The 26,985-nt window shown below is 44.0% G+C and overlaps 1 protein-coding gene across 2 annotated transcripts in view; it reads left to right on the forward strand.

Annotated features, from left to right (window-relative positions):
- The window catches only part of Zfand3 (zinc finger AN1-type containing 3), a 189,684-nt gene that overhangs the window by 149,530 nt on the left and 13,169 nt on the right, over positions 1 to 26,985 (forward strand). Inside the window, exons 4-5 of one of the 2 annotated variants that reach the window (XM_040732436.1) lie at positions 238 to 303; positions 22,865 to 23,032. In XM_040732436.1, coding sequence (XP_040588370.1) covers positions 238 to 303; positions 22,865 to 23,032 — 234 coding nt within the window. The remainder of the gene's footprint in view (positions 1 to 237; positions 304 to 22,864; positions 23,033 to 26,985) is intronic. The other variant, XM_040732437.1, reaches the window with a different exon arrangement.

Genomic DNA, 26,985 nt, shown 5'->3' on the forward strand with positions numbered 1-26,985 from the left:
TATGAAAGGTGCATTACTCTGTAGAAAGACTGGCACTCTGTGGACTCCATTGCTAAGCGAAACTACAGGCTCTTTAAAGGAATCCATGCACGGTTATCACCTTCTTGCTGTCACTCCCAGCATATCTGCAGGAAGATACTGTCCTTTGTAGGTTCCTCTTTCTTATTGGTGGTGGCAGCTATGGGCATGTGGAAGGTACCTGACTAATGGGTCTGGTTTTTGTGTGTTTGTTTCTAGGTGGGCCATGCACAGATGCAGCTCATGTCTCGTTGATCACACCAACCAAAAGACCCTGTGGGGCAGGTATGTGCTCCATCCTCACCTGAGTGCTTCCAGAAATTAGCCATCGTCTCTAACTTACTTGGTGTGCGTGGCCCAGGGGATTGTCTAGTTTCTGTTTTTGTTTTTAATCAGTTGCACAATGATGTATTTTGTACTTGGGATTGGGTAGAGTTTGGATAGACGTGAGAATGATGTTCCTAGGAGTCAAGTTGACTGAATACTGCTGGCAACTAGTTCCAAGTAAGTGGGCAGCAACATTTACCAACTTGCTAATATCACAAGGATGTTAAGACTTAAAAACAAGTATGAAATGCAGAGTATTGCCCATTTGTCTAAGTCCTTGATCTCCTAAAAACAATATTTAAATAATGATGAAAACATAAAGAAACATTCATATGTACTGACTTGTTATAGTATCTTGCAAGTTTTGGGAAATTACGTGTTGATGTTAAAATCCTAGGGTCTGCTGAAATCTGTCTTCTCGGATGGATGTGCCCCAAACATCTTTGCATCTGTGACATTTTTATTAAACACCAAGTCATGAACCTTGTAGCCCTTTAAAAAGCAGTTCTGTAATGCCCACTGCTCCCTAAGCCTATAGCTTAATTTTTTAAAATGGTTTGCCTTTCTAGTAATGCTACCTGCTGTTTAAAATATCTCAAGGTTTGTATTCACATTATATTGGTTTTTAAAGGTCACAGTTGAGATGGTCTTCATAACTTAATTCAGTCCTTTTAAACTCTGAAACATCAGCAGCAGAAACAGTTTGCCGTTCAGCTTTAGAGCCTTAGCTCCTGTAAATCCCAACAGGTGCTGTGGGTGTTTGTGTAGGCTGTCTTCGTGCAGAACTCTTAAAGAATTGGATTTTACCCTTTTCTTCCTGATGGCCAGCTTTGGGGCAGGTGTATGTGACAGTCCTGGCATGCTGTCATTACTCCTGTACATTTCTCTGCCTGATTGAGGTGCAGACCAATTGCCCTATAGGTGAGGTCCATTGTCCTCATTGCCTAGTGGGAGGTTGGGAGACCAGTTCTGCAAGATGATTCTCATTCTTCTCTCATAGATGGAAATGATGGTGGGTTCTCAGTACTCGAGTGGAGTTCCTGAGTAAGATTGCTCATGAGCAGTGTGGACAGGACTTGAATGCCAGTCCTACAGATGCTAAAGACCTGTTGTATTATATTATATCGCGTTACTACGTACCACATTTTTAGTGTATGCTCCCTCCCCACCACCTATAATAGAAAAGTATGTCATTGATTGAAGTTTGGGAAAACCGTGTTTAGTAATGCAGTTTAAAAATACAATTTCTAAAACCTGGTTAGGTTTTCCGATTTGTTGTTTTGGGTTTTGTTTTTTGAGGCAGGGTTTCTCTGTGTAGCCCTGGCCATCCTGGAACTCACTCTGTAGACCAGGCCGGTCTTGAACTCAGAGGTCCACCTGCCTCTGCATCCTGAGATGCACCACTACCACCTGGCTTTTTTAGCCATTTATATAATGTGTGTTTTTTTGTTGTTGTTTTCTTCAATGTAAGAAGAGCTCACATAGTAGATGTTGAATTGTCCATTGTTGTATTATTTATAACTGCAGTAGTTATTTTTTAATGTTATCAAAATATCTGACAGAAATAGATTAGGAGAAGAGCGATTTATATTGGCTCCCGGTTTCAGAAACTTTTCAGTCCACTATAGCAAGGAAGCCATGATATGAGGAAGAGCCTGTTCACATAGTATGTACCAGAAGGCAGAGACCGGCAGGAGCAGATGTGGGCAAGACCTCAAAGGCCTTCTACTTGTGACTGGTTTCCGCACCCATACTCTAAAATAGTTGCCACAGCTTTCAAATAGCACATGTGATGGAGACTTTGGAAAGCATGAGCCCACAGGGTACATTTCAGATTGCGGCCATAGCATCGTCCCTAAAGACAATAACCAGCCTACAATTTAAAACATATTCAGTCCAACTTCAGAGACCCCCACAGACTTACCAGAGTCAACACAATTCAAACTGAGACAGAAAGCAAACTTGTAACTGGGGGGACTTATAAAATACATGTTTTCCTCCTCCTCCCCCCACTCCTCTCCCAGGGTTAGCTCAACTGTAACTCACTTTTTCTTTCTTGTTGGTCCTTCAGATAGAGCTCGTCCTTAAGTCTGCAGTCTCAGCATTTGAGACAGAAAATTAGAAATTTGACCTACTTATGTATTATGCAAGTTCCCATCAGTAGAATATTAGGGAAGATATAAACCTTTCTTTTTTATTTGCATTTAATGTAACCATAGAAGAAAGATCAAAACGATAAATCTGCCATGGCAAGGCAAAAAATACTAAAAATTTTTACCCTGTGCATTCATCATCTTAGGTCTTTCACAGGGAGTTCATTTGATCCTTGGAGTTGGTGGGGTGGGCAAAGTGAATATAAAATATTTGACAAAGCTGCAGGTTTTTTTCCTAATTGAAAAGGCACCACGTTGCCATGTTCTGCCCAATAAAATAAGTACTTCCCACTGAAATCTATGATGGTATGTCACAGGGGCTGACTCCTGCCAGGATGTGGGTTTCATAGCTGAGGAGGGAAAGGGAAATGGTCTATGCTTTGCTTTGTATTGGTTGTTACTGGTTTGTTTTTCTGTTAGTCATTGTGCCTCAGTTATTTGTGTTAGAGAATGGAATGAGGGACTAAGGTACTTGCTATGGGGATGACTTGATGCTGGGCATTTGAGCTTGAAAGCCACATATGGTTACAGATTTCAGAAAAGGCCCAGGAATGCTTCCTTGTTTATGACTTTCCTCCTAAATAGGAACAACATCCTCTTGCCACCAGTTGCATGTGTCTGTGTTTTATCTTAGCGTGGGATGTGGCTTGTTGCTGTTTTAGAATGGCATGAGGGATGGGATGGACTTGGCCCTTGAATTTGAACCTTTCCTGTCCCTGTGCTTTGAGCAAATTCAGTTTGCTCATACTCATGAATACACTTAGGACATTTAAAAAAACTTTTATGGTCCTTTATTTCATCATAGCTTGCACGTTTACCAAGGAGAAAAGAGGCTGTTCTATTGCTCCACAGGTACAAGATGCCTGAGCCTAACAACCTTACTCCTCCTCTGGTGTTTTTGTGTTTGTTTGGGTGTTGCCTGGTCTAGGCAGTGCTGTTCAGGTGCTGCTTGTTAGAAGGCGTTAGGACAGGAATTGTAGCCATGCAGCTCCAACACTCTTACCAGAATGAGCACCATAGAACAGCCACAAAGCTGAGGTATAAATCTTGGGCGCCTGGCAATGATACTGCCCATTAAGGAGACTTTTTTTTTTTCCCCTGCCCTACTCGGTTCCTGGCTATACTAATAGAACAGCACATCAAGCAAGGCTGTAAATAAAAGTTATTACCTAATAGGTGGGTACCGAAGTGGAACGGACGGAGCTGAGGCATGGAGGCCTTATTACTGCTCATCAGCAATTATAAACAGGATAAAGTGTGTGGGACTTGCGTTGGTGCAGCAGCAGCTAATAGAGGCTGGGATGACACTGGGCCATGAGAGGATGATGGATGCTGATGGGGTTTTACTGCTTCATCTTGCTGCTTGCTTTCAAGACAAGTTGTGTTATCTGTTTTCCTACTTGCTCATCTATCTCAAAGGAGACAGTCCCATTGCCTCTCCTGCCAGTGGATGGGCTGTCTTGAACTCCTCGTGCCTGTGTATACTTGTAAAACATCACCTTCATGAGATAAACACCTTTGGAAATACTTCATCATTGCGGCCAACTAACACCGTGATCTCACTGGATTTCTTGCTGTGGTGTTGGTAGAGCGCATCTTCAGAAAGGGTGTTTCTATGGCATATAGGTTCCGGTAGGGCTTTATCGCTTTATTAAACAACCACTATGACAAGAGTCCCGTAGTTGAATCTGCAACATAAAAAAGTGATGTTGCTTGTCCCTGGGAATCCACCCACAAAGAGCAGGTTAAATTCAGAAACAAATACAGCTAATTGCAGCTTTAGAGAGCAGCAGACCAAAGCTGGGGCAATAGCTCGGTGATCAAGATCTCTTGACTGCTTTTGCATAGTACCTCAGTTTGTGAGACACCCAATATGGGTGCTGGGAACCAATCACCTTTAACACCTATTTCAGGGGATCAGATGTCCTCTTCTGGCCTCTGCAGACTGCTGCATACATACACACATAAAATAAGATAGTGTTTAAGTGAGGACTGAGATTATGCCAGTCACAGGAGCAAGCATAATGTGAGGTAACCTTTGAAGAGGTGACTTCTCCTTGGGAAAGTCTTAGCATTCAGAGCCCTGGAATGTACAGTCAAAAGACTTAGTGGCAGGGATGTGGTTTGTGTGAATAGGAAACCTGAGGCACAGCAGCACTTCTGAGTGTTGTGTAAGCAACCTGCGTTTGAGGAATTGAGACGATGCAGTGGTGCTCAGCTCTGAGCACCCCAACCACAGCAGTCAGAGCCTGGTGATGGAAACGGCACAGAGCACAAAGGAGTGCTTTTGAGAAGGGCTTCCCAGGATGATCCCAGAGTTCAAGTGTTCTGGTTGTTCAACTCCTTGTCACAACCAGGAGACTTCTTGCTGCTGGAGAAATTGTAGTTTTGTTATATAAATACAAGCTGAAGGGAGACACTGTCACTTTTTTCTTTGATGCCTTAAGCTATGGAGTAGGTAAAGACACTTGATATATGACAGTCCTATAGTTAGAAGCCAAGCAAACTTTGAAGTAATGTTATAGGTGAGTCCTTCAGTCTACAAATGTTTTGCCATTGGGCAAATGTAGATTTTCCCTTTTCTATACAAAGTAAGATTTGAACCTGGAGACAGAAATTTACAATCCCAGCGTTTGGAGGGTTGAAGCAGGAAGATCAGGAGATCATAGCCAGCCCTTAACTAAATAATTAATTAGAGGCCACCCTGGGTGACCCTATTTAAACAAAAAACAAAAAGCAAAGAACAGACCATAAAATTTACTTGTCAAAAAACATGAGTTGATCCTAATTTGTTGGGTATTCTGAGTAGTGGCCAGTAGAATGAAGAAAGGGTGATGACTCTGGGAAAGATGTTTCTATGAGTAACTGACAAGATTTGACAGGTGGTAAGAGTTGGCTGGATAAAGAATGTAAAGCAAACTCAGGAACCAAGGAAAGACTGGGCTTGATGACAGTGCACTGGGAGACAGTGCAAAGGGAAATGGTTGGTATTGTTTTTTGGTTTCTTATAAATTGTAGATCAGCAGTTCTCAATTTGTGGGTTTCAACACCTTTGGGGGTCGCATATCAGATATTTATAGTATGACTCATAACAGTAGCAAAATTGTAGTTACAAAATAGCAACAAAATAATTTTATAGTTGGGGGTTACCACAGCATGAGGAAGTGTGTTAAAGGGTTGCATGCAGCATTAGAAAGGCTGAGAAACACTGTTGTAGATAGTAATACAATTAGGAATAGTGGCCTATTTGAGGAATTATCAATCTAGAACAATAATTAAGCTATGCAGATTGTTAAGGGAATGAATACAAGGAACAAAGGACTAAGGACAGAATGTCAGAGAGTTAAGGAAGACAGAGAAAGGAAAGGGCTCTCTAAGGGTTGGGAAAGGTTCATGAAAAGAGTCATGAGGCAGGGAACTAGGGAAATCTGTTCTTACAGTTCACAGACCACTGGATGGACTGACAGAAAGAAGTCTGTCTGGTATAATGGGAAGCCAAAGCTTGTCCATGACCATTCCTTTCTGAGTAAAGGTATAGACAGAACCATCAACCAAGAAGTAGCTACAGGAAACACTGGTGGACTGAGTGGGGAAACATCTCCAAGCAGTAGCTGGTCCAGACTGTGATTCAGTGATGTAAGTTATGTAAACCAAATGGGCATTTCCCCAGAAGAAGGAGCAGAGAGAGGAACATGGATACGTGCCTCTGCGTTTTAATCAGGAGAGCGAGCAACATTTTACAGGCAGTCTTACTCTGCACAGCCAGCCTGTCTTTCCTGGAGACTGTGTGTTACTACTGCATATGCAGAGAACCTTACAACCTGGGGAGAAATGTTTCTTCCAGCCCTGCTTTGGTGGACATTGAGCTTGCACTGGTCCTCATCCTGGTGCTTATAGTGTAGTACTCTTTTCCTCTGCCTTCCCTCCTTCTTCCATTTATTGGTTAATCACCTGTCAAGTTCAGCTCCATCTTCTGTAGCCCGTTTGTACTTGTGACTAGAGAAGCCCTGTTCCCTGCACTTTGTCACGTGAATGTGTATGCATGTGCATGTGTGTTTGTGTGTTCAGCTCTATACCACATGCAGATCGGCCATGCTGTCACAGATTGTTCATAAAACAGTAAATCCAGTCAATGTCATCATGTGCATAGTTGTAACTCTCTGAATGTTCCCTGTCAGACTACCAGGTTATATACCAGAAATACATTTCATTTTTTGTAGTTCTGATATTATAGTACCTGTACATTTGAAAAAGAACGTTTAACCTAACCCTCGCTGTTACGTTCCATCACTTCCTCAGAAACCAGGCCAGATTTCTCTTCAGTCTGTTTCTTCATTTGTCGGATACCCGCCTTCTAGAGCTCTGCGCCTTTTAGCTTCTGCCTGGATGTGGTGGTCTTCAAGCCTGGTGTGCTGCCCCTGAGCTGCTATCCGTGCTCCTGCCCCATTTCATCCCCTTATGTGCCCCAGTACAGCACCGAGGTCGGGCAGCAGAGGAGCTTGGGCAGTGTCCTCCCTGCTGCAGCTACCCTAGAGAGCGTGCCTGACACCCCATGACTGCAGCCTCCTTGGTTCCTGGCATTTCATATTATTACTGAGAAGTCAGCTGGTACTGGCCTTAACTTTTACAAGTAATGTATCTGGAAAGTTATCACTTTATAATACGTAGAGTCGTGTTTTTATCTTTAGTGTCAGAATTTATAATGAAATGCCTAGTGGCTATCTTTTTTGTTTAATTTTAGATGTTGAGAGCTTGCTCATATGAAGTCCAGTGTCACTCTTCCACTCTGGGATGTCTTTGATAGTCCCCAACTCCAGCTTTGTCCTCTCTCTGGGACTCACAATTTAGGTGTTGGGGTGGCTGGCTGATTACCTTTCTCTCCATTCTGTGTTGGCTGACTGTCAATTGTTTATACTTCAACCCTTCTAGGGGTTTTATTCCAGTCATCATACTTGGGACACTTGGTAAGCTTGCCAAGGGTTTTCTGAGGCTTCTTTGTAGTGCTCTGTTCTTGTTCATGACATAGTTGATCACACAGTCCCTTCTGCACTTGGTAGCAGCTGTTCTTTTGCTGACCTGTCTCGAGGACATTTTTCAGTTTACCTTAGTCTGCATGGTCTGGTTCTCATTGGCATCTAAGACAGAGGCCTGAGTTAGTGCAGAGGGTGGGTTGTGTACCAAGAGGACGTATGTTGACGAGCAGAATTAGGTGTTCACATTGAGGAAGAGAATGGGAGTCTGAGAGACCATAGGCACACTGTTCTGCCCGCTCAGTTCCTTTAGAGAAGGCCTCTCCAGAGCTTCTCCAGGCAGCGGGCTGGGTGCCAGCACAGCACTGCAGACTCACACAGTGCTTCTGCAGACAGCACTTGGAGTGGCTCCCTGGCTTTCTGCCCTACTTCCCCCCCCATCTCTACCCCTTCCTGCCTTTTCTGAGTCCAGATTCTGAGCTTTCTTTGTTCATAGTGACTTGTAGCCACCAAGGTCAGCTGTAATCTCTTTTGTAACCCACTGAGAACATCTGTAGAACTTTGTTTAAAGTTTCTTTGCTGAGGCTGGAGAGATGGCTCAATGGTTAAGAGCACTTGCTGCTCTTCCGGAGCCTGTCAGGGAGCTCACGTCTGCCCATAGCTACCTGTTCTGGTCTCTGTGGGCACTTGTAGATAGCAAGCAGGCTTACACATACAAACTTAAAAAACATTCCCTGCCTGTTAAAATGTTAAATACATACAATTATTTTATTGAAATTGATTCATTCTTTGTGGGTTTTTAAAAATTTTTTCAGATTCTATCTGAGAAAGAAGCAGAATATACATTTGGCTGTATGGTAGTCATCCCTGTCCTGTCCCGTATCATCATCTGTAGCTTTTAATTGTAATTGTATTAATAATACAAATTCAGAGTCAGCTATCGGGGTAAAAGTTGAAAGATCAGAGAAGCAGCCAGCTACTAGAGAGTTCTCACCCCTACCAATGCTCAGACCAAAGGGGCAGTCCTGTCTTGAAATTGTTGCCCCAGACTGCTGTCTCAGACTTCCCTGATCCCCTGTCTCCTACCTTATATTTCTCTTTCCACCCAACTGTTTCCCTTCCTTAATGCTGGGATTAAAGGCATATCACTCCAAGGGCTGGGATCGCCTTTGTGTGAGCCTTTTCTCTTTTAGACTGGATAGATTTCGTGTATCCCTTGAACTAGCAGGTCTCCTCCACCTCTGTCTCCTGAGTGCTGGAATTAAAGGTGTGTACGTACCACCTCTGCCTGGCCTCTATGACTAACTAGTGTGGCTAGCTTTGCACTCTGATCTTCAGGCAAGCTTTATTTGTAGATGATAAACAAAGTGTCACCACAGTCACACTGCCCCATCAAGTGCTCTGCCATTGAGCTATATCCCCAACTTAATGGCTTTTAATTTTAAGACAGGTTTTTGTTTATTGTGTTCTGCTTTTGTTTTTGTTTTTGTTTTTTGTCCTTGCGGTGGTGGTGCACGCCTTTAATCCTAGCTCTTGGGAGGCAGAGGCAGGTGGATCTCTGTGAGTTCAAGACCAGCCTGGTCTACAAGAGCTAGTTTCAGGACAGCCTCCAAAGCCACAGAGAAACCTTGTCTCAGAAAAACAAAAGCAAGAAACAAAAATTAATTTTACTGCATATATTAATGAAAAGCAATTCTTTCAGAGTTTTCACAAGCTTGCCTTCTTCAATGATAAATATGTCTTATTTCTCGGGCTCTGGTTTTTTTTATGTATACTTGCATATTTCTCTTTTATTGTGGGGTTCATCACAATTTAGGGCCCATCGAAAATTACTCATTTTTGTGTGGCTAAAGTCATGGTTTAAAAGAAGACAAACCAGCAACACGAAGAAACACTTTAGCCAATAAATTTGGTTGTTTGTGATTGAAAAATCAGAAGGTTTAACCTTGGAGACATTTTTGCAGTGGGGGCCCTCATATTGTGATTAGTTATCTGAACAGCCAAGTGCCACTGTGGACCCCGTTAACCAGCCTCCCACTGTACATGTATAATTATCTTTGGTACATGCACATACTCTGCTATAAAAGCTTGTTTGCCCTTATGCTCCCTGCCGTTCTGAATTCTCTGTTTCATTACCACTATCCACCCACAGAGTTTCAGAAAGCCATTCCCAAATAGCAGAACCACAACTTGGAATTTTAAATAAACCACATCTCTATTAGCTCTACAGATGGGGGAATTGGTTACCTGTTATACATTTCCCACATTCATCTGCCCTTTCAGAACTTATTAAAAATGCATACATGTATAAGCTAGAAGTAGAGCATTGAGTTCAGTGTGTCCATTTTCTGCTACTCCAAGAAGAGCAGAGGATGTAACACCGTCTTGAGGACTTTTACCTTGAATGTGGCACACGTTCACTTGATAGAAAGTGCACTGGCAGCTGTTGAACTCTTCTCCAAGGATAATGGTACTACATCATAGTTTGAATTCCATGTCTAAATATACAAGGTGGCTTTTAAAAGATAGATGGTTGGGGAGAGATTTGTGCAATCACAGTTGAATGATTGGTACTCACCGTAGCATTTGTTTCTATCCTGGCACAAACTGGTAGTTCCTGTAACTGACAAGATTCAGCTCCACATATCCCCATGACAGCTGCTGATAACTGCATTTGTAGAAGAGTAAAATCACATTGTAATGTCTTGGCCATCCTTATTCCTAGAACAGCAGGTGCAGTAATTGACATAATTAAAAATTGATCCTTATTGGGTTTGGAGTGACCTATCAAAGTCTGACATCATAAAGAATACTTAGGGGTAAGAGTGGGCTTCACAAACCTAGGAAGATATGAGTCTCAGTCTCCCTGCTGATTATCCGCCCCAACTGTCTGTCACAGATTTTACCATCAGACCATAAGTGGGGTCAGTGTTTCTGGGAAGAAGTACGGAAGACTCTCTTGCCAGTCATCTGCAAGCTTGGCTACTCTGCTCAAATTACGTGTGGTATTCTCTTTTTGAACATAATTTCAGGGTTAGCAGAAAAGTTAGAAGATGGTGTAAAATTCTCAAGTACCTTGCATACAGTTCTTCAGAGTTAACGTTTTAGCCACAGGGACTCTCCCACTACCTGTTTGTCTCTATACATACATCCATATCCCTTATTTTAGAGTAAGTCACAGACTCAAATATGCTTTCATACAAAATCTTTAATGTATAATTTCCTTAAAGCCAAGAATTGATGATGGTACAGTTTTCAGAACTTAAAATTTAACTTTAAGACATAGTATTTTTAGTATGATTGCTCCAAGTGTGGACCAGCTGGATGAATCTTTCATCAAAGAGGGTTGGGCAGAATCAGTCAGTTGAAATGAGGGTTAAATGTCATTTTGTCTTCTCGTGTTTCAAATATGTATGACAATTTTCATAATAATAATTTTATTAATTCTTCACCTCTACTTTCCTAGCAGATTTTTTAAAATATGGAGTTATTTCTCTCTCGTTTACAAACTGTCGTTTTGGTCATTCAGTCGGTCTGTCTGTCTGTCTGTGGCAGAGTTTCACTATGTAACTCTCACTGTCCTGGAACTCACTCTGTAGATCAGGCTGACCTCTGCCTCCTGAGTACTAGGATTAAAGATGTCATCACCACTGGCGTTTTTGTTTTTTTAAGGTGGCTTTCTCCAGCTCTCCTAAGACCTTGGTACCTTTGGAAGAGCCCATCATTGATGCAACCCCAAATATGGAATACCTGTTCCTCTTGCTCTGATTGAGAAAATGCTACAATGTTCTTTCTGGGCACAAGGGAGAAATCTGAAGTTAGGTTCAGTGTCGCCTGTCTTCAGAAGTTGTTACAATGTGGCACTTAGGTTATTTATTTATAGACTTAAGGATTTGTCTTGACACTAATGAGTCAAAGACTAGATTTGGGGTAGAAGAAGCTGATAGGTTACAAGGGGAACTGAACTGAATTCAGCTCAATGCTAAATTGGAAGCAAAAATAGTTTAAAAACAAATCAGCTGTTTAATTTTAGCATCCACTCAGTCATGCATTCAGGCTGATTTTCTTTAAACAGCAAAATAAACCTGTAGCGCACATCTCCTGGATGCCAGTTTCTCATAACAAGATTGCCATCATGAGGAACTTGCCTTTACAGAAGTCAACTCCCCGCTTCCTTCATTGCCCTCTCTTCCTTCCTTATTGCTTTTTGTGCACCAATGTAGCCAGCAGTGTAGCTGATGCTGTACCTTACCTGGAACCTTGCATTGTAAGGCAAATAGGTAAAAGCCCTCCACGGAAGGAAAAGTGAGATGGTTTAAATGGAAGTGTTAATAATTCATGAAACTTGTATAGTATCTCATTTATCTTCATCCATTTACCAAACTCCTATAGTCAGTGTTTCTGTATAAAAGATGGGTTGTCAGTCTTCTTGACAAACAAACAAACAAAACATCTTAGGCTCACACCTAAGACAAGTCATTGGTGCTTTGGAGACCAAGATACTGGGTGTGATCTTTGAAGACACCTGTTTCTGTCTGTACCCTCTAGCCCTCTTAAAATAGGCAGCAATAGGAGGAAGTAGCTGTATTTATTAGAATTACCCACTATCTGAAAAGAGTTACAGAACTCAAGAGGCCTACTATGAAAACCTCTAGACTTAATGGGATTGGATCATAGAAGATTTGCTCCACGTTTTTAGGAAGCTTAGTCCTTAAATTTGCATTTTGAGAAACTAAATGCAAACAGTATTATTTACCCTGTACATAATTACATGACAGTTAAGTCTGGATGCATCTATTCCTTGAATACATGAAGATTAAAGAATCTTACTTTTTGGTAGTACTGAAGAAGATATCAGAGCAGAAATTGAAGATGATTCTTCTCATGAATCCAGGTCTTTGGATTTTCATCCTTGTCCCTGATTTGTAGGCAAAAAAAAAATAGCAGTTAGGAATGTGGCTGACACATAGTAATTCTTCCTCTTGGGGTTTCCTTCCCCTTTCTACCTTTCCCTTTCTCCCTCTACTTCCTGAATGCTGGGGTTCTTAACTTGGGCAACCATAGCCAGCTCCCTTGAGTGTCTTTAATTTTTTAAGATGTATGGTTATTTTTTTTCTGCATGTAGGTCTGTGTACCACATGCATGCCTGGCACCCAAGGAGACTGGAAAATGGTATTGGATCCCCAGGAACTGTAGTTACAGATGCTTGTGAGCCACTGTTGGGTACTGGGAAACAAACCTGGGTTTTCTGGAAGAGCAGTCAGTGTTCATATCTGCTGGACCATCTCTCCAACCTCTCTTCCCTCCCCTCCCCTCTCCTCCCTCCTTCCCTCCCTCCCCTCTTCCCCCCCTCCTTTTGACACAGGGTATCATGTAACCCAGGTTTGTCTCAAGCTCACTATATAGCTGAGGCTGACCTTGAACTCCTAACCCTATGACCTCTACCTCCTGAATGTTAAAATTACAGATATGTTTGCTGTACCGGGTTTATGCAGTGCTGGGGATCAAACCCAGAGCTTTGTGTATCCTATGAAAACGCTCTACTGAATTATGTCCCTAGCTTCTTGAGTGTCTCAGTTTTTCTTCTCTGTCTTTATCTCTTTAGTAGTGTTCCTTATTCTGCGGTGTGTTCTACTATGCTGATAGTTGTTTAAAAATCATTAAAAACTGTAAGATACCCAAGTAGGTCATAAAAAGAAAAGATTGTATATTGAGGGCTATTTAGTAGTCTGAATAAGAAGTGTGGAATCTATGGCAATATAGGTTCAGTTGGGCTGGCAGGAATGGTTTTGCTAATGAAGATGCCCAAATCAGGAAGTGGTGCTTGGCTGAGCACCAGCCCCAGAAGAGGACTTCTGTATTTATTGCTGGCTCATGGACTCTTCTGACTAGCCCCCTCTTGGGATTTAGTGCCTGATCATGCCCTCTTAGTAAATAGAAGTGACACTTCACAGACCAAGATGGTGACACACAGGTTTCTAGGAGTTTATGTATTTGTGGGCTACTGTCCTTTGTGTGTGTGTTTATAAGCCATTTGGTATATAAGCTGGAAGAGCTGTCAGGGAGTTGAAGCACCTTTGATTTGTGGGGAGTCATGGAAGGCTGCGGTGACTTGGTTTGCCTTTCCTGGCTGTTAAAATAGAATTTCAAATGAAGTTACCTAACTTGGTTCTGAGTACTTTACACCATTCTACAAGTAATCAGCCAGTAAAGAATGATTGTGGATTTTTTTTCCTACAGAAACATGGCATTGATTGAAATTCGTTATTAAGGCCAAGATATGACAGATAGTACAAGTTACTACATCAAGAAAGATGATTTTATATAAATTAAGTTACTGTATGTAATTACAGAAATCCAGAGGGTCATTAGCGGGTGTGGGAAGAACAGAGACAGACATATGAATCGCATTCTCAGAGCAGTGGACAGAGTTGCTTGACAGATAACTATCTCAGAGTATTGATGATGGCAGTGGTCAGGTTTCTGAAACAGTGAGAGAAGCTTGTCTTCATTTCCACTCTTGGGCCAGAGTTTGTTCCCTCTTTTGTTCTAGGGACCACTGGGCCTTTGTGTGTGTTGAGAGTAGGAGAAACTCATCCGTGTGGTGTTGCCCTATGGAAGAGCCAACGTAGAGTCTACGTGGGTAACATCCATTGTGCGAGATAGCATAATGATTATGGGACAGGCTTCCTTGCCTCAGAATCCAGCTATACAGAGAGTTGCAGCTAAGAATTGGGAAGTTCCGTTACTCTGTGTCTTGGTGTCCCCATCTGTGAGATTCAGGAAATAGTAATGCCTACCTTAAAGTTCTGCAGAAAGTAAATGAGTTAACATATGCAAAACGTTCAGAACACTGTCAGTTGGGGGCCTAGGCAGGCTTTGGGGCCTCCAACGTATGAATGGGCTTTGGGAGCCCATTCCCTATGGAGGAAGAGTCTCTCAGCCTAGATACATGGGGGAGGGCCTACGTCCTGCCCCAAATGATGTAACAGACTTTGATGATCCCCCATGGGAGGCCTCACACTCCCTAAGGAGTGGATAGGAGGAGTGGGGTGGTGGTAGGGGGAGGGAGAGGGAACTGAGATCAGTATGTAAAATAAGATTGTTTTTAATGTAAGTAAAAAATTTTAAATGTTCAGAATGTATGTGTCCATGTATGTTCTTTTATGTTAGCATTTGATTGCTGTTATTGCAGAAACGTAACAAAAGCAGTCACTTCAGTCATGTATCTGCCTACTTAGAATGGTTTTAAAAATTATGTTGGATAAGCATGTGTGGTGGTATACACCTTCAATTCCAGTATGAAAATGGCAGAAATGGGTGAATTTCTGTAAATGAAGTTCTCAAAGCCAACATGGTATATATACATAGCAAGTTTGAGGCCAGCTAGGGCTGCACAGTGTGACCCTGTCTCCAAACAAAACAAAAATATTGCTTTGGACAGATGCCCATGTGTATATGTCTGGAAGCATTCTTGAAATAACTGAAATATAGAAATGGAGGACAGATAAGTAATAATAAGACAACAGGCAAGGGGGTTTGGAAGTAGGCATGGTTCTAAAATAGCAATTTGAGCCTGGTGGAGTAACGCATGCCTGTGACTCCAGCCCTTTGTTTGAGGTCATTTTAGACAACACAGAGAAATTCTGTAAGAAAACCAAGCTGCGTGAAGGGTTCCTATGGTTATGGAAATATTGCATGTCTGAAAATATCCATCTACATCAGTTGCTTGGCTGGGGAAAGTGGGTGAAGAAAGAGTACATTGACATTTTATTATTTCTTACAACTGTGTAAAAAGGTCTAAGAAGAGTATTGATAGAGAAGAACTGGTGATGAAACCCATTTATGTGCCTGTGTGGAAAGATCAATATGTCAAACATCACAGAAGGAAAGTTGAGCTGACCATTGACACTGAATGAGATGCCTGAAGCTCCGGGAGTGGGATGGGGGTGGTACTAAACTTAGGTGGTGTCTATCAAAGGGAAAAGAGAACCAAAACTTTCATTTTTCATTTCAAACATACAAACATGCAAAATCCCTCCGATGTGTCCTACAAGTGCCTTTCTCCAGGCTCTGTGAAACACTCCACTTAGATGTTATGATAAAAAGAAGATGAGTGATAGCTCACTATGGATAATAGTGCATTAGGTAGGCATTAACAGAAGAGGGCCAGGGTGATACATGGAAACCAAAACTACCTGTCTTCCTGATCACATTAAAGGTTTCACTCAGGAGATGCCCTTTTCTGATCGTTCCTTTCTTCCCTTAATCAATTTCCCTCACTCAAGTGTAGGATTTCTACTGTTTGTGTTCTTAGCACTCTATTCATATATTCATAACCATTTACTTGGATGGATGGATGGATGGATGGATGGATGGATGGATGGATGGATGGTTGGTTGTTGATTTTGTCATAGCCTGCACAGAGTGGTCAAGTCATTAGTCTAGAATCCTGATCAGTTACACAGCTCAAATAAACTGGGGGCTTTGCTGAATGAGATTGTAATTCTTGAGAATGAACTTTGTTATGCTTTCCATTTATGTTTTTGTTTTTGTTGTTCGTTTTGTTTTTGGGGGTGCGGTTTCTCTGGTCCTGGAACTCACTGTGTAGACCAGGCTGGCCTCAAACTCACAGAGATCTGCCTGCCTCTGCCTCTCTTAGGAGGGGAACGGCAGTCTTCCACAGGCCAAGTGAAAGGGGAGACTTAGAATGATTTGCATGGCTCCCTGGGTCAACATTAGTTACAGAGAATACAATCAGACTGAAAGGAATGATGAGTAAGTAGTGCTAGTAGTTAGGTCAGCTCATAAAGACTGTTACATCCTTCCTTACCCATGTTCAGGGTGTCAGGACTCCAGAGGACCTGGGTGGTTCCTTGCGCGCTCTCTTGAGGCTTATTGAGTACATGCTGAGATTTGTGGGGTTTTTTAGTTTTGGTTTTGAATGTGAATAGAGAAGAAGTATAATTAAAAATCTCCTTTCTTAAAAATTAATTGATAGTATCCTATATAGGTTCATAAACAAAATGAATTGGGATGTGGCACATTCCACAGAAAAACTAACAAAGTCTGTGTGCTGCTACTGTAAATGATGTCTTTTAGTCAGGAGAAGTCTGGGGGCAGTATGGGGCAGCCTAATGATAGAGCTTTTCTAGTATGTTCAGGGGTATTATTGATAATAAAGCATTTTTACAGAAACACTTCCACATTGCTGCCATGTGGACAGTTAGATGAGAGCATTTACCCCCTAGAAGATTTCTCTTGTGGTTTGGTTTTTAGTCATCCTGAGGGTGGAGACCCTCAAAGCTTGGTGCATTCTCAAGTCTACTGATGCTTTCCCACCCAATTCCCCCATCTTCTGTTACCAGCAAGGAGGAGAATCAGGGGTCTGTGTTCAGTTTATAAGGTGTGTGCAAGGATGAGCCCACCCTGTGCACCTAAGAGCATAGGAGATAGATAGCCAGAAAAAATAGGTTGGAGTGAGGAGTGAGATTGGAAGGTGGGTGGGGCTTGCGGCTAAACATTGTGCTGCCTAGCAGGTTGTGAGCTGTTATCATCTCCATAAGAGATGAAAGCATTCTTTACAAGATTCTAGTCATCAGCCTCTAGAATCCCACTCTCTCACTGTGCAATGTTTTTGTTTTGTTGACTTTTTTTTTTAACTTGTTACTCTGAAAATATTCTAAGGTCATTAGAAATATAACAAAGGACAAGAAAGTCCCATTTGAAGTTTTTGTGATACACAGAGTAAAATGCCTGGAGAAGGTGAATCTAATCCCTCCACATGCTCCAAGAGCAAAGTATAGGAAGAAACCTGTAAAACAGACCTTTTCAAGTCTCTCTTTATTAGTGTTCCAGGGAGGGTGGTGGCTTGCATGGACAGAGATTTTATCAGCTTAAGCTCCTTTAAATGGTAAGAGAGACAGCAGTGATGTGTGAGGGTTCATTAATTATTGCTCTTACTGATGTTTGCACAGACTGTTGGGATCATAAATGCCAGTCTGTCAAGAGACTGTGATAGGTTCTAAAAAAACTGATAGAGTACCTCAAAAGCTGCCACCGAGCCTGAGATTAAACGGGCTCCTCTGTTTTTCAGAGGTGTGGAAGGCATGGGCGGAGGGGTTGGGCTAGGCTTGCTTCTTTGTTGCACTTTGTCTTTGGCTCTGGGGTTCTGTGTTGAGGACTGGCTGGAGCAGAGGGTGCGTGTCTGCCTGAGATGTCAGCAGCCTGGGGTGGGCGTGGGCCAGCAGCTACACAGTGCCAGGAGAGTAAGAGAGCCGGATTGCAGTTTTGACAGGCCTGACACAATTCATTTGGAAATTTCAGGAGAGAACATGAGTAATAAAGACAAGAACAGTGACAGTAAGGAACAAACGCGGATCTCTGTCAGAGACAAAACAGTTCGAGAAGCAGCAGCCCTGTTTGCTGCCGTCAGGCTTCCGTTGTAAATGTATTCCTGAGTTGAAAGACTCAGTGCTAGTTACTGTCTGCACTTGGCTAGCAAAGTCCAATTACAGGAATTTCTCTCTGTAGATATTTGTTTTTTAAAAACACTGTGCTTGTTTCCTCTGTCACATGTTGAGCAGTGGTTCTCTTCAGACCAAGAAATTGGACACAGGTAAAATAGGTGAAATTTCCTTAGAAGATCCCGCATGGTGTCTTTGTCAATGTTAAACACTGAGAAAGAGGGTCGAAAGTGCTGAGATCTTGGAGCCTGGCGTGGGAGTGCAGCAGCCTGTGTGGGTATACCCAGCCTGGAGTAGTTCTCAAGAGGAAGCACTCTGAAAAAGAAAAAAAAATGTGCTTTGTTGGCTCTTTATGAAGGGCCTTAATTAGAAGTCACTGCTAACTCCTGGGGTGGGAGCTGTGCGTAGCTTGCCACTGCAACTCCTCCTGCAGCTAATGAGCGTGTTCCTTTATAGGACCTGTGTCTTGTGACAGTCAGAGCTGAGTGTGAGAGTTATTTCTGTTCACCTTGCTCTCCACATTTAACCCTTACTGCCCAAGTTCAGCATATGCAAATAGATTAATTAGATGGTTTCTGTCATTGTTCCCCAAACTGAAAATGCTTCAAGTTAGAGGGGCCCAGTCTTAGAAGCAGATGGTAAATAATCACAGTTGGTTCCAGGTGAGCAGTAGATGACTCTTTTAATGTTAAACCATGTTTGGTAGTCTTTTTCTAACTGACTGAAAATTTATAATTGAATAGTTGAATTATTTAGTTCATTATTATGTAATTAGAATCCCTACACTAGACATCTGTTTCTCTTATTTAGGCAACTCACCCCAGGCACAAGGGATCATTAAATAATTAGCAGAGGAGATAAAATTCTTCCATAGGCACGATGCTGAGCCTATAGACTCCTGTTTATTTCATTAGCTTCTAATTAAAACACCAAGTTGACCTGTGAGGAAATGTCAGAGAATGACTTGCTTCACCAAGAAGTGACATAAAGCTCAGTCACCTGGATGGCAACATGCAGCAGACAGTTTGGGGAACTTCGTTCCACTCCTCACATTAGGGAACATTAGAGAACTCTAGGGTTTCTTTCCATTTAACGCAGACCATCAGTGAGGGCAGAGAAAGTCAATGTATTCCAGAGCTTTAACACTGAAACTCTTAGTATCTGGGAAATCCCTAATCTGAGAATACTCAGTCTACTAGGCAGTTCATCTTAGTGTAGAGCAGTGGTCCTCAACCTGTGGGTCACGACCCCTTTGGGATTAAACAACTGGATGCAGATGCTGGGATACAGACCCTCAAAGGAATAACTAGTTCTGGCCAGTGCATTGTAGCCAGAAACTGTTGGTAGCATCAGAGGCTTCCCTTAGATCTGTTATTCCAAGAATACCTCCTTTCTGTTGCCTACAGGAGCATATAACTAACTTCTCAGTGGTCAAAGTAGAATGATCCGTGTAGATTTGTTCCCTAGTGGTGTTGTTGACACTCTTGGGCATGCATACAGTCTGATTAGTTGAAATTAAGAGAAAAGGAGATCCAGCATGGACCATCCTGACTTTAAGGGACCCTATTAAAGTAGGTGGGTGCTCAGGGAAGACCCTGTCAGTAAGACCATACAGGAGCATATAACTTCTAACCTATAACTCTAGTTCCAAGGAGTTCGATGCCCTCTTCTGACATCAAAGAGCGTCTACATACATGTAGTTTTGGAGACACACACTCCCCTCCCCTCTTCTCTCTCTGCCTCTTCCCCCCTCAAAATAATTTTAAAATATAGAAGCTTTCAACTTCCATCTTGTATGGACCACACCTCTCATCCCGGGATAAGAGACATTTCTTAAAAAGATACTTCAAATAGGACAAGCAGTAGAGGTTTTTGTTAGGTATCTAAATAGGGTTGTTATCACAAATAGTGCCATTTTTGTGGGAAAGGACCCCCAGGAGAACAGTGCGGCTCATGCAAGGTGAATTCTTTTTGGCTGGCTGCTTTACAATGATTTACATTTAGATTGTTGCTTTTTACTCTTGTGGAGACAGAAGGGGGGTGGGGCAGCTAGCCTGTGTGGTCACCTTAGTAACCACACTAACTGGGTCTGGACAGCTTCACTCAGCAGAGCTAGGAAATAGACTGAACATGCTTTCAATTGTTTTTGTTGGAGGGCTTATTTAGTTGGTTTGTGTTGGGGGAAATATCATACAGGACTGGAAGAACTGAAGGAGATGAGCAATGAAGCTTGCCCTGTGAGGAATGGTGCAGCGCGTCTGTACACTGCTGTTCTGCTGTACTGGCGGGGCTGGAACCACACACTGCCCTCCTGTTGCTGTTGGAGCCCAGAGACTCTGGTAAAGCTCAGCATCCATTCCACACCGAACAGGGTGGGGGAAGGCACAGAGATAGCCTGTGCCAACATACCACCATGCTGCAGCTTCTCAGAAAGTCCCTTCAAGTAGAAAGCAGGAACTGCCAGGAGAGGATTCACTCATCCAATCAGTGCTTAGTGTAGCAGTGGGAGGCTTGTCCATCAATAAGCAGGTGAACAGGTTGTGTGTGTGTCCCCCACCCCAGAAGAGCTAAGGGATGTTTGGTTTTCATTCCTGTGATAGACATCCAGCAGGCAAGACTCTTGGATTTAGTTTGCTCGTGGTTTCAGTCTGTTGCAGGAGGGAGGGCAGTGGAACAGCTCATATCCTGGCAGACAGGAAGGGTCCAGGGGAAGGTACTCCCACGGGGACACAGCCCCCCTCCTTCTGTAGCCAGACCCTGTCTTCCACAATTGTACCACTTCTCACCCAGTCTCCACAGTTTGAACAGTGGACAGAACTGTTAGTGAAGATCGTCTGAGCTGCCTGACACACACAGCCAGAGTGTGCTGGGCTAATCCCCGTCATCCAGTCAGGTCTACAAGGTCACATGACCCACATGTGATAATTCAGGAGCAGAGATGTAAAGGGATTATGTAGACCTGGGTGAGCAGTGTTGTGCAGAGAGAATAGAAAATGGGGGTGGGGCACCGGAAGAAAGCTGCAAGACCCAGTGGGGGAAAGAAAGAGCTTTGAAGGGCCAGCTGTGCAGCACCTGGGGGCTTGATAACACTTAGACGTTGCCCTTGGGGGGGGGCTGGTAGTATCAGGGAAGTTCTTGATGGTCTAGGCTGGGTGCAGCAGCTGGTTTAAACCACAGCAAGTAGGTGAGGTCTGCTGACAGAACGCACTCCCGGGGAGCTTTGACCAGAGGTGCCTTCCCAGGAAGCTCTGTGTGGGGGCAACATGACTGGAACAAGTGTGCACCCCAGAGCGGATTCTGACTTCTGACCAGCCGGCCTGAGCCCAGGACAGGAGCTATGTAAACCTGGCTGCATTTTAGTTACTTTCCGAGGTTATGTAAGGATAAAACTGTCATTCATCACATCTTCTTACAGCTGCCATAGGTCTGTGGTGCCAAATTGTGCCTCTATAGCCCCTTTCCCACCCAGTGCAGGCAGAGACATTGCTCTTGAACAAGCAGAACTCCTGTCTGTCGAGTAGGGCATACATCAGTACTAGAACCTGGCTGGTGTGTGCTTAGAAACTTCACTAGAATGGGTTACCACTCACCCATAAAAGGTCATTTAGGAGTATAGAATTACTATAAGGCGTTGGGATTGAAACAAGCATAGTGTGGCGGTTTTTTTTTTTTTTTTAAGTTACAGTCTTGAGGCTGGAGAGATGGTTCAGTGATTAAAAGACTTGTACACTGCTCTTGCAGAGGACCCGGATTTAGTTCCCCGTACCTACATCAGGCAGTTCCCAACCACCTGTAACTCTATCTCCAGGGAAGTGACACCCTCTTCTGACCTTCATGGGCACCCACAGTCCTGTGCATCCCACCCCAATAATTAAAATAATTTCACTGGATTTCTTTGTAGCTTTGGAGCCTGTCCTGGCACTCATGTAGACCAGGCTGACCTTGAACTCATGGAGATCTACCTGCCTCTGCCTCCTGAGTGCTGGGATTAAAGACGTGCACCACCACTACCAGGCTTAGACAGGGTTTCTTTATGTGGCCCTGATTGTCTTGGGTAACTCAGAGATCTGACTGCCATGGCCCCTTGAGTGCTGGGATTAAAGGTATGCGCAACCCCTCCCTGCCCTCCACTCCCCCAGTTTAAAATAAAATCTTTAAAAAATTGCTGTCTTGGGGGCAGGGAAGTAACTCAGTTAAGAGAGTGTTTGTCACACACAGAGCCCTGGATTTGTCTTGCAGCTCTGCATAAACTTACATGAGTCTATAATTTTTGCCTTCGGGAGGTAGCACTAAGAGGGTCAAAGTCCAAGGTCATGTAATACAGAGGTTCTCAATCTGTGGGTCATGACTCCTTTGACCTCTCCCCCACAGTGGTTGAAAGACAGAAATCCTGCATATCAGACATTTGCATCATGATTCGTGACAGTAGCAGGAATGCAGTTATGAAGTAGTAATGATATAAGTTTATGGTGGGGTCACCACAGCATAAGGAACTGTATTAAAATGTTGCAGCATTAGGAAGGTTGGGAACCACTGCTCTAATGCATAGCAAATTTGTGGCCGACTTGAGGACGAGCAAATGCCCAAGAATAGGGCACTGGCCAGTACAGGTGAGCACTGGGGTTGGTGAAGTGGGGTGTTGTGAAGCGGGGTCCCACCTCTATCTGGAATGCTCTCCTGGGGAGGACATCTAGTTCCAGAAATCCAGCATAAGAGTTGCTTTTTCTTGAACTACTGCTCCCCTCAACTCATGCTGGCTTGCCAGGGCCAGCTCTGAGGTGTGAGTTGGTCCCAGTGTTGTTCACATCAGCTCTTGTGGTTGCTGGGCAGGAGCATACCACGGGCAGAAATGTGCTCGGCACTACTCTGGACAGTTGGGTCTGCCCAGTCAGGCACTGATCTTGACCCCCAAATGTGTTATTTTGGTCAGATTCACAGTCTGAGAACGAGGCTTCACCTGTGAAACGACCGAGACTACTTGAGAGCACCGAGCGGCCTGAGGAGAGCAGCCGGTCGAAGCAGAAGAGTCGGCGTAGGTGCTTCCAGTGCCAGACCAAGCTGGAACTGGTGCAGCAGGAACTGGGATCCTGTCGCTGTGGTAAGCACCCTGCCTAAGGCACCGCCTGATGCCTTGCTGTCTCGACATGGCTGACTGTCTCCACTGCCTCCCTACTCTCCACTCTGCTGCCTTCCAACCAAGCTAGCAAGAGTCTGTGCTATGTACCATAAAACTCAGAGACTAAACTCTTCTCAGATGAGCTTTTAATAACAGATGCTTTCTCCCTAGCCCTTTTCAGTTATAGTCTGGTGAGAGGACTTTCTTTTTGGAACCCTCATTGATCTGGCGAGTTAACACCTTGAAGCAGCTGGAATGTCACTCCCTCCTCTATTCAGCGTAGTGGCGCCTCTTAAGGCTCTCAACTATGTGTGTTGCCTTTCTTCTTGACTGTATATATCAGGCCACAAAGGTAAAAGTTGTAGTTGTATTAGTTTAGGCTCACTCACGGTTTTCCTATCCCTATTTTTATTTCCAATTTTTGAAACATGGTCTGATAAGAGCTGGTCAATGGGACAGAGCTGTCATCTGGCAGACTCTGAGCCTGGCTTTAGCCTCTGAGAACTCTCCATCTTCTATTCTAGAAAGTGGATTTAACCTTCCTTCACTTTTGGACTGTCCTATGTTATGGTTGCTGGCACGGGGGGCTGTGCGGTACACTTGTGGTTGTAAAGTTGCACTTTTGGGGGCATTGTCTGTCTTCTGTGCTGTGGAAATGAGAAAGCGGGGGGGGGGGTGGCTTCTCGTGGACATTAGGTTGGAACAGCTGTATCTGGCATTGTGCCCTCCCTCCCTCCCTCCCGCCCGCCCTCCCTCCCTCCCTCCCTGGTATACATTCAGCTGTGGGGCCAGGGATGTGGGGTATGGCATTCAGTTATGCTCTGAAACGTGCATGGAAAATTATAAAGAGCAAAGTTGGGGTTGGCGAGAGCAGACACTGTCTGCTGGGTTTTAGACTGAGCTTATATTTGAAGCCTGTGGTGTGCTCTGGTGAGACGGGGTAGGTTCTGTGGCAGCTAAGGAAGTTTTGGTGGCGTCATTTCATCTTGAAAGGTCTGTATGTTCCTGCTTCTTGCTTCTGTGTGGAGGTCAGCTGTGGTGACTTCCAGTGGTTCATCCTGTTAGCCCTGGTGAGAATCCTCCCTGGCCATTTGTTCTGTTGTCCTTATTACATAGGCTGGTTGTTTCTCGGGTAGAATGGTAGAAATGTTCCTGTTTCCTCCTCAGAAGGAACTGGGTCCTTGGTAGAATGCAGGACTTGCTGAGACAGGTGAAGCAGTTGGTCCATGGGGCTCTTGCTGATTGCCTCTGACTAATGCTTCCTCTCCTCCTCAGGCAGGCAAGGGAGAGTTCAGAGTAGTTCCGGAGCTCTAGATCTCTGTGTTTACCCTGCAACATTGATGCAAACCACTCAGTCTCCAAAGGTCCTAACACCCTTTCACTGTACCCTGAAAGTGTCTTGGTTAAGCCACAAGCTCTTCACCTCCTGGTCACAAGACTGAGTCTCTAAGTAGGGCTCACTGTAGCCCTGCATTCTTTCTCAGTTACCTAACAACATGTAGTCCCTTGTCCAATTCCAAGATCAAAGTCTCTTCAGAGGAAGCCTTCCTTGAGTGCTGGAGTTCACTCTGGTTCACCCAGAACTTACACCACAAGGCCAGGAAAACAAAACAAAATACAAAAATACGACCACCACTGTTTAAACGATGAAGGACAGCAGGGGAACATACACTCTGGGGCTGGCTTTGACAAACTGCTTTGTGCTCCTCCCTCCTGCCTGCCTGCTTAGGCGTCTAGGAAAGGGTGGCTGAGTGCTGATTTTTTTTTAAGGGCACATGGCATGTCGGGAAGATGCTGACTATCCTGGAAGGTGTTAGAGGGAAACATGGTATTTACTACTGAAAGTGAAGACTCAAAGCAATTGAACTCAAAACATAACACTTCTCCACTGCAAAAAAGTCTTCATCTGTATATGTTTGCAATCTTCTCTTCCATTCTGCACAGGTTATTAACTGCTGACAAGAAATTCACATCTCATAAATAATGCTTAAGAGCCATTGCTATATAAATTGAATGTGTTATGAATTGTGATGGGCCTTTTTGTAGCATTCAATGCCTAGAGCAGGAAGAACAGAGGATGTCATTTTCATTAATTTCTAATGAGGTGCCAATTAAAGGCAGAGGAGACGTTCCAAAGGGAAGAGTGGCCAAGCTCCCCTGAATCCTCTGCCCTGGGGGCTGTCATCCAAGCTCTGCTAGCAAAGCCTTCTCTAAAAATTCCATTAAATTACAGTCTCATCCAGAGCACACACAGGCACATTCAGCTTCCCTTTGATCTTCAAAAGAGCAATTTGTAAGGCGAGTTCTGAGCCTTCTCACATAGGACAGCTGTAGGTGATAGGAATTGTTAATTGCCAGGATGTTCCCTGAGCTTTCCATAAGGGGATGAATTTTGAAGATGAGTTCTCTCCTCTGCCTCACTGTGACTAGATAACCTTTAAGTCAACAATACTAAAGGAACGCCCTTTTCCTGTGCAATCTTCCTGCGTGCCAGTTAGAAAAGGCGTGTGGTGTGGGTGGGATGGGCCTGCATCCTAGAGCGTCTTCCTCAGCCTAACTTCTCGGGACGGAAGACACTCACATAGAGTAGGTTTGCTTGTTCATTTCTACCTGACAGGGTGACAAAACCTGATCATTCCCATTGGCGGAGTCTTGTCTCCTAAGGTCACTAGAGGGTGTTCTAAGTCAACCATTGTCACTGGACCATGCACAGTACCTGAATGCTGTGTGTGGCGTCATAGCATGGCTTCGTGGTTGCTGTGCATTACTTCTCAACAGAGTTAGTCTGGTGCTAGTGGAAGAACTGGGTACATTTTTGCATGTTTTTAGTATGTGCTGGCTTAGGCAACTCCACATGGCCAGTGCTGCTTTTATGACCTCATGGTCTTTAGAGTAACTTCCCTGTTTATTTCAGAAACTCAAGAAACTGTGCTGGGCCTCTGCAGCATATTGTCTTCACACACCTCTGTGGTCATTTTGCCTCTGTCACTCACTGTCAGACCAGAGTAACAGGTGTTTGTTGATATGTTCTCAAAGCATTTAGTAAGTTGTGTGAGGAGTAAGAGGCACACAGGGTGAGCTCATAGTCTGGGGCTCTGTGTGGTGCCCGTGAGAACTAGCTGTGCCGTGTGTCGGGGCATGTTTGCTGGCCCACTCTCAGAGGTTGTAGTTAGTGAAAGAAGTCCCAGGTGGTTATTAATGACACTCTGGACACCCCTCAGTCTTCGAAGCTTTTCAAAAAGTGATTCTCTGGGCCCCTCCAAACAAATTAGCAGTGGTACCCAGGTCTTGTTTTCAGCTCTATTTGGAAATACTCCCCCCCCATCCCCGAGCCATTTAAGCTAGTTGTGACCGACTTAGCCTTCCCTTTAGTAAACTGTTTGCTGGGAACACAGACAGAGGCAGTCATGGCAGCACAAGCCTACTTCAGGGAACTCAGGCCAGCCATTCCCAGGGCACCACCCATGTCCCATTTGTGCCTGTTGACCCTGTGAGGTCTCTGCCTCTTGCACTGCCCTGCCACAGTGCCTAGCCTCTCAAAGGCATTTGAGGAAAGCAGGGCATCAGGGTATTGTCGAGTATTTTCTATAGGATGCCTATTAGGCTCACTACAGAAGGTGGAGGAGAGCTTGTCTGGGGTATGTGTGAGTCAGATGATGTTTACTGAGAAGCTGGGGGACACCGAGCCAGCACCACAGTGCGGTACTGTAGCTGACAGAACGGAGCTAAAGCCATGAAGAGACAGACCCCGGAGGAGGAGGGGAGGAGGAGAGCACCGCCTGTGCCACCTGCCTGTTCTCTCCGCTGGCGCCCCATCTCCTGACATGGAGGGTTCCTTCTCAGTAGCAGCTTGAGTTACTTCTGTGGTAGTCCTAGGAACAGTGACAACACCATGACAGCGTATTAGAGCCTGCTGGACAGCTTACCCTAGACTG

The sequence above is a fragment of the Mesocricetus auratus genome, unplaced genomic scaffold (genome assembly GCF_017639785.1).
Source record: "Mesocricetus auratus isolate SY011 unplaced genomic scaffold, BCM_Maur_2.0 Super-Scaffold_100027, whole genome shotgun sequence".
Classification (NCBI taxonomy): Eukaryota; Metazoa; Chordata; class Mammalia; order Rodentia; family Cricetidae; genus Mesocricetus; species Mesocricetus auratus.